At 40.0% G+C, this 11,258-nt stretch overlaps 2 protein-coding genes across 3 annotated transcripts in view; both read left to right on the top strand.

Moving 5' to 3' along the window:
- Positions 1 to 927: 927 nt before the first annotated feature.
- On the top strand, positions 928 to 6,109 carry btf3l4 (basic transcription factor 3-like 4). Its single transcript, XM_010794471.1, has 6 exons — positions 928 to 1,030; positions 1,468 to 1,529; positions 2,506 to 2,619; positions 3,827 to 4,028; positions 5,482 to 5,541; positions 5,760 to 6,109. Exons 2-6 carry the CDS (start codon positions 1,476 to 1,478, stop codon positions 5,804 to 5,806), a joined length of 477 nt encoding a protein of 158 aa, XP_010792773.1. The 5' UTR covers positions 928 to 1,030; positions 1,468 to 1,475; the 3' UTR covers positions 5,807 to 6,109.
- A 151-nt stretch (positions 6,110 to 6,260) lies between these two features.
- zfyve9b (zinc finger, FYVE domain containing 9b) overlaps positions 6,261 to 11,258 on the top strand; it is a 17,125-nt gene continuing 12,127 nt past the window's right edge. The window contains exons 1-6 of one of the 2 annotated variants that reach the window (XM_010794469.1): positions 6,261 to 6,545; positions 7,912 to 8,630; positions 8,722 to 8,821; positions 8,901 to 9,097; positions 9,180 to 9,291; positions 10,643 to 10,765. In XM_010794469.1, coding sequence (XP_010792771.1) covers positions 6,482 to 6,545; positions 7,912 to 8,630; positions 8,722 to 8,821; positions 8,901 to 9,097; positions 9,180 to 9,291; positions 10,643 to 10,765 — 1,315 coding nt within the window. In that variant the 5' untranslated portion in view covers positions 6,261 to 6,481. The remainder of the gene's footprint in view (positions 6,546 to 7,911; positions 8,631 to 8,721; positions 8,822 to 8,900; positions 9,098 to 9,179; positions 9,292 to 10,642; positions 10,766 to 11,258) is intronic. The other variant, XM_010794470.1, reaches the window with a different exon arrangement.

Genomic DNA, 11,258 nt, shown 5'->3' with positions numbered 1-11,258 from the left:
AATAAAAAATAAATATTCCAGGGCAAATTTAATATTTAAATTTTTTTTTTAAATGTTTATTATTATTATTCACCGGCAAAAACATTTAATTATATTTATTTCTTCATTTATTATCAATCATAATTGTTAAATGTCAATCGATTGTATCCATTATAATTAATTATATGTATTAAGGATATATAAACTAAGTGGTTTAGTGCTTACATCTTTGAGAGCTGTGATTTAAATACAGTAACATGGTCACAAAAGGGACACTGTGAACATGAAAGTGAAGCAGAGGACAAATACATTTTAGGATTGCGCATCAGTAAAGTACACTTGCTATTTTGTCAATTAGGGAGGCTGTGGCTCAGTGGGAAGTGTGCTGGACTTCAAATCAGGGGATAGCAAGTTCAAACCCCACTGCAGTCACCATGTCGTTGTGTCCCTGTGCAAGACACTTAACCCCAAATTGCTTCTGTGGGGATTGCCCACAGTACTGAATGTATTTAAGTTGCTTTGGATAAAAGTGTCTAACAAATGTAATGTAATTCAATACATGAAAAGTATAATTTACTGCACTTAAATAATACAAATAAACACTAATTTAATTTACAATAGCTTTTATTTAAAATAATGTGCATATAAATGTGTACATATTAATCAAATATTATTTCAGAGGCTCACTTTAGGCTTCGTAGTAGATTGCTGTTATGTTTAAACAGGAATAAAATGCTGCAGAAGCGGTTTGTGAAGTTTCTTATGACTTCTCTTTATTAATTTCACATGTAAAATCTCTCCTGAATTCAACAATTGTTTTCATTGTTTGTGAAAAGGCATTTTATTTTAATCTCTTTCTCACCATCACTTTATATGGCAGCAACGTTTGTTGATGTAATACAGAGAATGTCATGTAGATGGCATCACTTCACTCAAATCCCTGCAGCTGTTTCTAAACGTAGAAGAAGAAAATCCGTATGGTTCGTGACGTAATCTCTTCCTCATAACCTCCATCTTTCAGAACCGCATGCCTGTGTGGACATTTGACCAGGTTTGGCATCATAAATGTTGATGTGTGTGTAAAGTGGGGTCCATATGAAGTGTGTGTTTGTGTGTGTGTGTTTGGAGCGGAGCTGTCGGGCTGAACCGAGCCGACAAGCTGTGTGTGCAGTGTGTGTGTGTTCAGTGTGTGGCCCTGTGTTGTCATCTCTGCAGCTGCATGCTCAGCTAGTGTGTGTTATTATTATGGCAGCGAGCTGTCATTAAAATGTCTCTTTATGGCTTCATTATTGGTCTACATTTTGATAATTAACATTGATTTCTGTTACTGTATTTGTTCTATATTGTTCAGGGATATTTCTGGTTAGCTCATGTTGTTGTTGTATCTCTCAGTCGTCAGTGAACGCAGCAGCATGCTAGTTGTTTAGCTGGTTTCACTTCACATTTATTTGTTTTCAATATGTTTTATGCAATTCTCTTATTCTGCAGGTGAAAACATGAATCAAGAAAAACTAGCAAAACTTCAAGCCCAAGTGCGGATAGGAGGAAAGGTGAGTTTTCCATCCAGGAAGTGTTCTTCTGTTTTGATGAGGATTATAATAAGATGTGGGTGTGTGTGATCTCTCCTTTTCATGAAGTCAAATAAACTATACTCACCAAAAATCACAATGCATCTTTCCATGATAAAATGTTGTGTTTTAGACTAAAGAGTGTCTTTATTGTATTTATAAAATTCATGTTCTGGAGGTGGCATGTTACATTTTCAAAACAAAAATGAATGAGTCTTACTTCAGATAAGATCATTATCAATAATAATATTAATATTTAATCCTGCATTATGTAGAACTGAAACAGTCATTCCATTAAAACACTTAATCTGTAACTTTAATATCCTAGTGATAAATGTTGTTGTGTCAACTTGATTTTATTTTGACTTTTTTTTTTTGTCTTTGTAAAGTGTCTTTGAACACCTGTAAATTCAGACAGACAAACACAAGCTGCAATTTTATAGATATTATTTTGTAATCTGAGAAATCTATGTCGGTGTATTTACACTGTTCTCTAACATTTTATTTAAAACAATCTGTAAAAGATACATTTAAGTTAGTTTCTCTGATAGTGACACCATCACATAGTTTGTCTGCTGGAGAGCATTGAACACATTTTAAGGGATATTAATGAGCCCTTAAATAAGTTGATACAGTATGTTTATGCACTTATAGCAGATGTATCAATATTAAAACAAATTAAACTCAAATAACTATATCCATATCAGCTTAAAAATCTGTCTGACTATAGACTGCAGCACTTAGGTCCAAATGTTTTGGATTTAAGTGCTGCAGTCTATAATATTGTGAATGAATCATATTTGAATTGAAGAGAGAGCCTTGTTTGAAATACTATAATGCAACAACAAAGTGGATGTTTCTGCTACAACCTTTCCTTTCCTTTTTCCACCTAATGCGGTTGTTATAGCTCTCTTAAAGTGTCTGTCATTTAGGAGTCCTTTTTCTACTTTTGTTTTAGGGATCTGCGCGCAGGAAGAAGAAGGTGGTTCACAGAACAGCAACAGCTGACGACAAAAAGCTTCAGAGTTCACTGAAGAAGTTGGCTGTCAACAATATTGCTGGAATTGAAGAGGTAAATTGGTATAGCTCTTCAGCATAAACAAACCCTGAATGTTATCTTACCTATTCAATGAATGTGAAGCTTTTCTTTCTCTGTGGCCGTAAGAGTGATTTCAGGTTTTTCTACACTCATTCTTTGTCGACTAGTTTGTAAACATTTACTCAGGATAGATTTTTTCTTTTTTGGATTATTTATCCTACTATTTCACAATTAGACAAACTGTCTAATTGTGAAATAGTAGAATAAATAATAAAAAAAAAAAATGGGGACTAGGGATGAAACGATACCAAAAACGATACCAAAAACTATTAATATCGCGATAAAAAGTCCAAGGTACGATAATTATCGCGATATTGAAAAATAAAGGAAAAAAATGTGAATTTTATTTTTTTACTTGAATTTTTTTTTCTTTATTAAATAATACATCTGATTTGTACAGCATTTTAGTAGGATAGTAGTATTTTAAAGTGTCAACAATATAATAATCAGACCCTGCAATAGAATAAATCAAGTTTCACTTTAGTTTTTCAAGTAACTCAACTCTAACTCACTAACTCACTCACTCAGCATCATCAAGGTTATCTTTTAGGAATATGAGCATGTCCACATTTCCAGGTAGAAGTTGGGATGTTTGGGTGTTTACAATATCCCCTGCTGTGGAAAAAACTCTCTTGCTTGGTACTGATGTTGCTGGGACAGAGAGATATGCTTTGGCCATGGGTGTGAAACAGCATTGGGTAAAACTTTGCATTATCTCTCCACCATTTCAAAAACAATACAGTTTTTGCCAAGAAGGTGAGGCTTATTGACAGGGCGAGATATAAATATACTGTTGGTACTTGTCTATGTCTCTAGGTATGTACATGTAGTCCTGTAAATACGATGTCCTTTTGTGTTATCTGTTATTTTATGTTCATGTTGTAACCTACTTGCAGCCATGTTTGACAGGTCTCCCTTGAAAAAGAGATCAACGATCTCAATGGGACCATCTGGTTAAATAAAGGTTTAAAAAAAAAAAAAAATTATAAAAAAAGAAAAAAGTCGCCGTAGATTTTGTCAGTCTCACGACGGTATTGAGACATTTTTTTACCGCGATATTCGATATATCGTTACATCCCTACAGTTTACACATCCGAAAAACCAACAAAAATACATAGATTCACTTCTCAGATCAAACACTTTTAGCCGTAAATGTAAAAACTGCATGGTGTTTTCTCAGGTGAACATGATCAAGGATGACGGGACAGTGATCCACTTCAACAACCCCAAAGTGCAGGCCTCTCTTTCCGCCAACACCTTCGCCATCACGGGTCACGCTGAGACGAAGCAGCTGACAGAGATGCTCCCCGGCATCCTCAGCCAGCTGGGAGCCGACAGCCTCAGCAGCCTGCGCAAACTGGCAGAACAGTTCCCCCGGCAAGGTGGGTGGGCCTCAACTTCACTGACCTCTGAACCTCTTACAATCACTGAGAAAGAGGAAGAGGCTTTAGGAATGTTTAGTTCAAATGAGTCACTTCCTTTTTTTGAGAGAAGCATCTGCAGCTCACTCCACAGTTACATTTCAAAATCATTCAATGTATAAAAAGACCTAAATCAAGACCTTTTCTTATTGGATCAGGTGTTTTGGGTGATTATACGTTTAGTTATTATGGTGCCTGTTGGTTAAGGTGAGTTGGAATCCATCCTGTTGCTTTTTTGCTCTTGTTAAAGTTTTCCCTTTTTCCATTATATTTTTTTTAAAACACAAGGCCTTTCATACTCAACTCAAAGGTGGGGTAGGTCATTCACTTCAGAAACACTTTTTGTTATATTCCATGGAATGCTCTTAACATCCCGATAGCAATGAATGCATGAAATGCTTTGACAATAAATACATTAAAAAAAAATCATCTGTGGGTGCTGTGAAAAGCACGACCAATCATCTGAGCCGGCCCGGCTAAAATAACTGGATGGCCTACCTGCCTGTCAGCCTTCCATCTGTTCACAAACTTATCTCGTGCCCTCATTGGTCATCTGCGCGTTCGTGTGTGTTGGAGGAGGGGCTCTGTGAGGAAGTCTGAAGGAAGGGGCAGATCTTTTTCAGTTGTGTATTTTCAAATTCTGGCGCACTCGAGCTGGTTTCTCCATTCTTACCTACCCTACCTTTTTAAGTAATTGTTTAAAAACAACTCAATTGTTATAAAGGATATTTAGTTGTGTGAGTTAAATGGACCAGTGAGATGATAATCATAACCAACCATATTGTTATCTTCCAAAAGAGAAAAATAACCAACAAAGACATGGTAAAGGAGAAGTGCACTTCTTCATCGAGGGCTAATTCCACCTTATGTGTTTCTGTAGCACTATATCTTAATGCTCTTAATGTTTTTCATTTCTTGTAAAGCACTTTGAAATGCTTTTGTTGAAATTAACAATCAAAATAAACTTGCCTCGCTGTACAGAAATACTAAACACACTTCTCGGACATCACAAGTTCACACCTTTTTTAAACATTGAACTTCCTTTCAGCATGCATAACAATATTGACACAAGAAAATATTGGGTGTGGAGAATAAAGGCTCCATAATAGTCCTACAGGTCACATGTTCATTATGATGAAGCTTCATGTCACCCAGTGTAAAGGTGTGGCTTACTGATGAGTTTTGAAAGCTATAGAAGAGGTCTATGGCACAGAGGAATAAGATATATCAGGCTTTGTCGCACAGAAAGGTTTGTTAGTAGGGTTGATACATGTTCTCTCTTACTCCTTTCATGTGACTTGCTGATAATAAGAAATATATACAATGTAACCAGATTTATCCTTTCAAAAAATATTGAACATTTGTGTGAGCATTCTTCAAATCTAATGCTATAATATGTTTTATTTCCTCTCAGCTCTCGACAGCAAGGCTCCAAAGGCAGAGGACATCGAGGAAGAGGATGATGATGTTCCAGGTATGAACCATCAGACGTTTGAAAGTCAGATTTTAAACTACAGCAGATCTCAAAAGCCTTGAAGTCATATAAGTCTATTATTTAGTCAATAAAAAAGACCCACTTTGTTTAATGTGTATGGTTTCTGCTGTAATCCTTGGAAAAAAATCATTTTGGAAAGTAGTAAAAAAAACAGTTTCCTATAATGTAATAATTCACAATATGTTGCCTTTCTACAGATCTGGTGGAGAACTTTGATGAAGCGTCAAAGAACGAGGCGAACTGACGCACGTGAAGTTCCTGTGCACTCGGGCTGGACTGCAATGAAGAACCCTTCCCCTGTGTTTTTAAGTCTATCCAGACACATCAGACACTACCCCATGTTTCCCCAAAACCAGAGACTTTTCTATTTTACGATGGCCCACTGATAGTCAGACTGGCTTGTGCACTTCTAAAAAAAAAAAAAATACCCCCTTCTGGTTAAATCCCTTCACAACACTGTCGGTCATGGTCAGGATTACAGTGGTCATTAAAGTGAGACTGAAGACTTTTTTGTTTATGAAACAAAATAAAAGTGATTCACATTTTGTATATGGTGCTGTGGTCATTAATCATTTCTCACCCAAACTAATTGTACTCCTCAGTTTTGCATGGATCTACTGATGTAATCATATAACCATCAGTGTGTCAGGTTGTGCAGGCTTTTCACATCCCATCATCTTACATTATGTCTCAGTTGTCTTGGCCTGTATTCTGTCCTGCGGGTTGTGCAGACGGCAAACTGGGGAGGGACGTTTCTGCACACCTCTTGAGTTTCTTCAAAGAGCTGCAGAGAGACACAGGGGAGGAGGGAGATCACAGAGAGGGGGGAAGAGAGGCAAAATCACCCCATCCTCCGCTTGTGAGCAAGGCACTGCTGCCGGAATCCGTGCTGCTCGGCTCTCTCATGTAACCGGATAAAATGCTCAAGTTCTTCTCTGCGCGGGATGACGAGAATGAAAGCCTTTTGGGAGGAATAACTGAGGGTAAGAAATGCGATTCACTGCATCGGGGAGGGGATGGTTTACTCCCCCATTCATAGCCGGTGCGTTACAATGTGATGATACTGTATGCGCGTCTGTGTTTGTCACAGAAAATCGCTGATACAGCATTTGGCAGCGCGCATAGTCCGCATCATCTATGTGTGTGTGTGTGCGTGCGTGCGTGTGTGTTGCGCACATATCGAGTGTTGTGCACATTGACGCGCTGTCCGCAGACCCGTAAACAGCGGCTCTCACTGAGATGTCCTGCTCTGATGTAACGGGGTGAGTGTCGCATTGCTGCCGGGCTCGATGCCTGCGAGCGGATTAAACATTTTACACGTGTGTTTCATGCGTCACTGTCCCGGGATGCGATCATCGCTCCGGTCATCCGGATCCGTGCACCGTGACACCGGGAAATATCCACTCTATAGCCCGCAGCAGGAACCACACGACCCGCCTTTATTTTGATTCTGTAAGGGGTCTGCAATGCAATGTAATCTGGAAAATAAGATAATTCCCATTCAATATAAATCCAGTTTTCCGGTTGTTATCCTGTAACATTATTCTAGCGGTTTTCACATACGGGGTCCTGAGTCATGAATCACTTAGTGCTCAATGAAACACCAGCTTTGGACACATTTACTCCCCTCTTGTGTGCTAGTAATTAACAGTAATGGCTATTACGTGAGAGAGAAGGCTGTTAGAACAGTAATTGGCTTCGATCAGAGAAGGTTTTAACGGAGGCTATGAATGCAGTCATTCTGAATTAAATCGCACATTTGACTATATTGACAGTAGTTCCTTATTAGATTTAAGATTATGTGCAGGTTATGATTTGTGAGTGAAATGTGCAAACCATTTGATTTTATTACCATATTGTCTTTGGTCTATCCATGAAAGCCATGACCAATGGTTCAAACATGAACAGCTGTAAGCCAATAAAAAACCTGTATGTAGATCCTGTGTTAGATGTGGTAACAGAGCCTCTGATGAACTTTTGGCTTTCTGGTGAACCATAGCAGCAATGAGATATTAACAACAAACACAATTATTGTTTTTACATTAATATTTAGTCCATAACAAACCTATTTTTTTAACCACATGTTTTCTTCTGTTATGATCTCAAATATACACCTCAGGGCAAATTAGTACTAATGCTGCCTTTAGTGATGATTGAAAGCTAAGAGGTGTGTCCTGGGTGAATAACTATATTAACACCTGCTGTCAAATGGCCACTTAGCGCATGTGAACATTTGCCGTCTAATGACTCATTATTAATGACACTAATTAAGTGTGTGTGCTTGACAGAAAAAGGCAAAAGAGACATTTAGTGGTCTTGATATCATCATCATGCTCCCCCTTGAAACAGATGAAGGAGACAATCCGTCTCTCCAGGACACCAAGCGCCACTGGCTGAACAGACCCTGCCTGCTGGTGCTCAAAGATGGAGACGTGTCCAAACCGGGGTTGGGTTGTGGCCAAATCCGAGCAGAATCTCCCTCTAAGACCTCTTCAGAAGCCGCAGTGAGGAGCAGCTTGGGTCCATGTGAGCAGAAACCATCCGAACCTCCTGCCGACGTCGCCTCTCCCTCCCAGCTGGAGGAGGGCAGCTGCACTGTGACCTCCATCTCCACATGGGGGGAGAGCTGTTTCGGGGAGACGCCCAGCCCCCTGGTGCTGAGCCCTGCCGAGGCTGCATGGCCAGAGGAGGACCAGGAGGAAGAGGATGAAGTAGCAGATGAGGAGGAGGAGGAGGAGGAGAAGAAGAAGGATCCCCCGTCGAAGGAGGACTCTGTGGTTGAAGAAAAGGAGCTAGAGGAGAGACCAGAGACCAAGGTCAGATCTGATGGAGGAGAGGAGACGAGCAGCGGTGGGGAGGGAGCGACGGGGGAATGTGCCGCCTCTCCTCTGGATCCTGACAATGATTCCCAGCTGAGCCCTGCCGGCATTTTGTCCAAGGATCGAGGCACCGTCCTCGGGGAGATCGCTCCAGTGTGGGTCCCTGATGCCCAGGCGCAGGTCTGCATGAAGTGTGGGGTCAAGTTTACGTTCACCAAGAGGAGGCATCACTGCAGAGCCTGTGGGAAGGTGAGGAACATTTTATAGGATTTCAATTGAAATAAGACTTACCTCGTGACAGGTGACTTGAAAATGTATGTGTGTCGTGTGTGTTCGCCAGGTTTTTTGTGCACTTTGCTCCAATGTGAAGTTCAGACTCACACATCTGGATGGAAAGGAGGGACGAGTTTGTGTTTGCTGTCACTCAACCCTCCTCAAAAGTGAGCACAGCTTTATTTTTATTCAATTAAAGTTGATTTTTTTATTGACTATTTGCATAAGCAATTCTTCTCTCCTCAGGGACATCTCCGAGGGGGAAAAGGAGGGTGTGGTTTGCGGATGAAATCCTCCCTCTGAAGCAGTCTGAATCTGCCCCGACCACACCTGTCCGAGGGTTTTCTCCGCTGATGAGACGAGCGCTGGGCGGGCCCTCTAGAAGTCCTGGGGGTTCACCACAGATCAGGAGAGCCTTGAGACCACATGGGACTAATATCAATGTAGGACCACCCAAAAAACATTACATATTGTTCTTGGAGAAAAAGAAAGTGGTCTTACTGCTCTTTTCCCTTCTTCCTCTAGGAGGCCTGTGGTCCTTATGGCTGGGGCACCACAGCTTTAGTGAGCAGCTCTGCAAACCTCATCCCTCTGGAGGGTCTCCCCCCCATCCTCACCTCCACTGGGGTCAAAGGAGGTGAGACAGCTTCCATTCAACGGGAGAGTGAACGATTTGGCAAGATGACTGCGTAGATGTATTTGCTTATGTAGCGCAGATGCTGTTAATTTCATCACCGTGGAAAATCTTTTGGGTCTTTTTCTTGGTATCAGCATTTCCTGTCAAGTGTGCACGGTGCAAAGATGAAAGGAGAGGCACAAACAAAAAGGAGTCCCATGAATATCTGGAAGCACAAAGCAAGGTTAAAAGTGAGTCTCTGATGTTGAGAAGCTGACAGTGTGTTGACAAAAGGAAGAGCAAAGTAAAGCATCAAAAGGAAGTGACAGCAAAAGCAGAATAACCTGAATGAAAGACATATTGTGAATAAAAGACTAAGTAGTGTTTTTGTTTTTCGAATATTCCAAGGACTATTCCCTATTGGGCTGCCACAGTAATCCTAATGTAGACCCTGTTCAGCCTGGTTAAACAGGGGCATTTAAAAACAATAGCATTAATAAAAGCTACCCGTCCTTGCATCTTTAATAGGGCCATGCTTAGACAATGGTTATTAATCCTTACACAGCAATGAGTTTATTTTCTAACATGAATCTTGAAATCGTTAGGTAAGCTCTTTTATTTCCATACAACGATATACAAAAATACTTTCTTGCGCCAGATAAAAGAAAACCATTGTCTAAGCCATGGCTCTCATAAAGACTTAAGGTACTGGTAGCTTTTATTATTGTTATTGTTTACAGACACCCCTGAATTTAGGTTATTCAGCATTTTTCTGTAGCCTCTGCTGTCACTTAAACACATTACACTTGTTAAATGCTTTTATCCAAAGCAACTTACATACTTAATACTGTGGACAATCCCCAGTGTCTTGCCCAGGGACACAACAACATGCTGACTGCAGTGGGGTTTGAACCTGTGCTCCCCTGACCCCAACACCAAGGCTCTATCCACTGAGCCACACGCCTACAGTATAAGGCTTTACTTTGCTCTTCGTTTTGTCAACACACGTTCAACTCCTCAACATCAGAGATCAAATTGTCACCTTGCCTTTTGCTTCTTGATTTGCATGGGACTCCTTTCTGTTTGTGCCTCTGCATTCATCTTTGCACCATGCAGACTTCCAGGAAATGCTGATAAGATAAGATAAGAAGTACTTTATTGATCCCAATTTAGGAGATGTTTGTGTTGCAGCAGCTAAAAAGACATGGCTTTGTACTATACAAATTAAAAGACTAGAAATAAACAAGAAAGTAGAAATGTGTTGAATTCCGTAGAAAAGACACCAAGAAGCTGAACATATTTGAAGGTCATGAAAATGAGCAGTTGTAGAAGATACTTTGATCTAATGTCAGTGTTGCTGTTTTCTCTTCAGATTACACTGTGGAGGAGCAGCCCTCTGAGACGCTGCTCATCCAGGAGCTGGAGAGCGGCCGACCAAAACCTCTGGTGTTCGTCCTCAACGCCAACCTGCTCGCTATGGTCAAACTGGTCAACTGTACGTTAGAGTTCTCTTTCTATTGTTGATGATTGTGTGCTCAGGAAATACGATACGACACGATAATACTTTAATGGTCAGATCAAGTCTGAAATTTGACTTGCATCATAGCAGCTCCATTTGTAACATCAACATGGACAAATATAAAGACACACTGTGTTAGAAAAATATCACTCGTCGTCACCAGCTTGAGCTTCAATATCAGGATATTTAGTAGTCATCACATACAGAGCATTTGGTACAACTAGTTCCTGAACAGTATCCTTCACATGCTGATATACAAGAGATATTGGAAGAGTACATTCAGTATTTTCCCAACACAATACATGAAATTTTATCTTTTAACATAACATCACAATCACTCATTTGCAACATATTTTACACACTGCTGTTATTTGACAAAAAACATTGTTATTGAGTGCAAAATGTTTGACTGAATGATTTTAAAGCTGCAAACTGTCCTTGTTTACCTCTGAGATGATGCCTTTGTTGT

This window comes from Notothenia coriiceps, unplaced genomic scaffold (assembly GCF_000735185.1).
Source record: "Notothenia coriiceps isolate Sejong01 unplaced genomic scaffold, NC01 NC01_scaffold00037246, whole genome shotgun sequence".
In the NCBI taxonomy this organism is placed as follows: Eukaryota; Metazoa; Chordata; class Actinopteri; order Perciformes; family Nototheniidae; genus Notothenia; species Notothenia coriiceps.
This window is presented reverse-complemented; position numbering and strand designations above follow the sequence as displayed.

Excerpts from the sequence above, each read along its gene's own strand:
- btf3l4 (XM_010794471.1), top strand. The coding sequence starts at position 1,476 with ATGAATCAAGAAAAACTAGCAAAACTTCAAGCCCAAGTGCGGATAGGA. Across the intron at positions 2,620-3,826 it reads ATATTGCTGGAATTGAAGAG|GTGAACATGATCAAGGATGA; the intron begins GTAAATTGGTAT and ends GTGTTTTCTCAG. Across the intron at positions 4,029-5,481 it reads AGAACAGTTCCCCCGGCAAG|CTCTCGACAGCAAGGCTCCA; the intron begins GTGGGTGGGCCT and ends ATTTCCTCTCAG.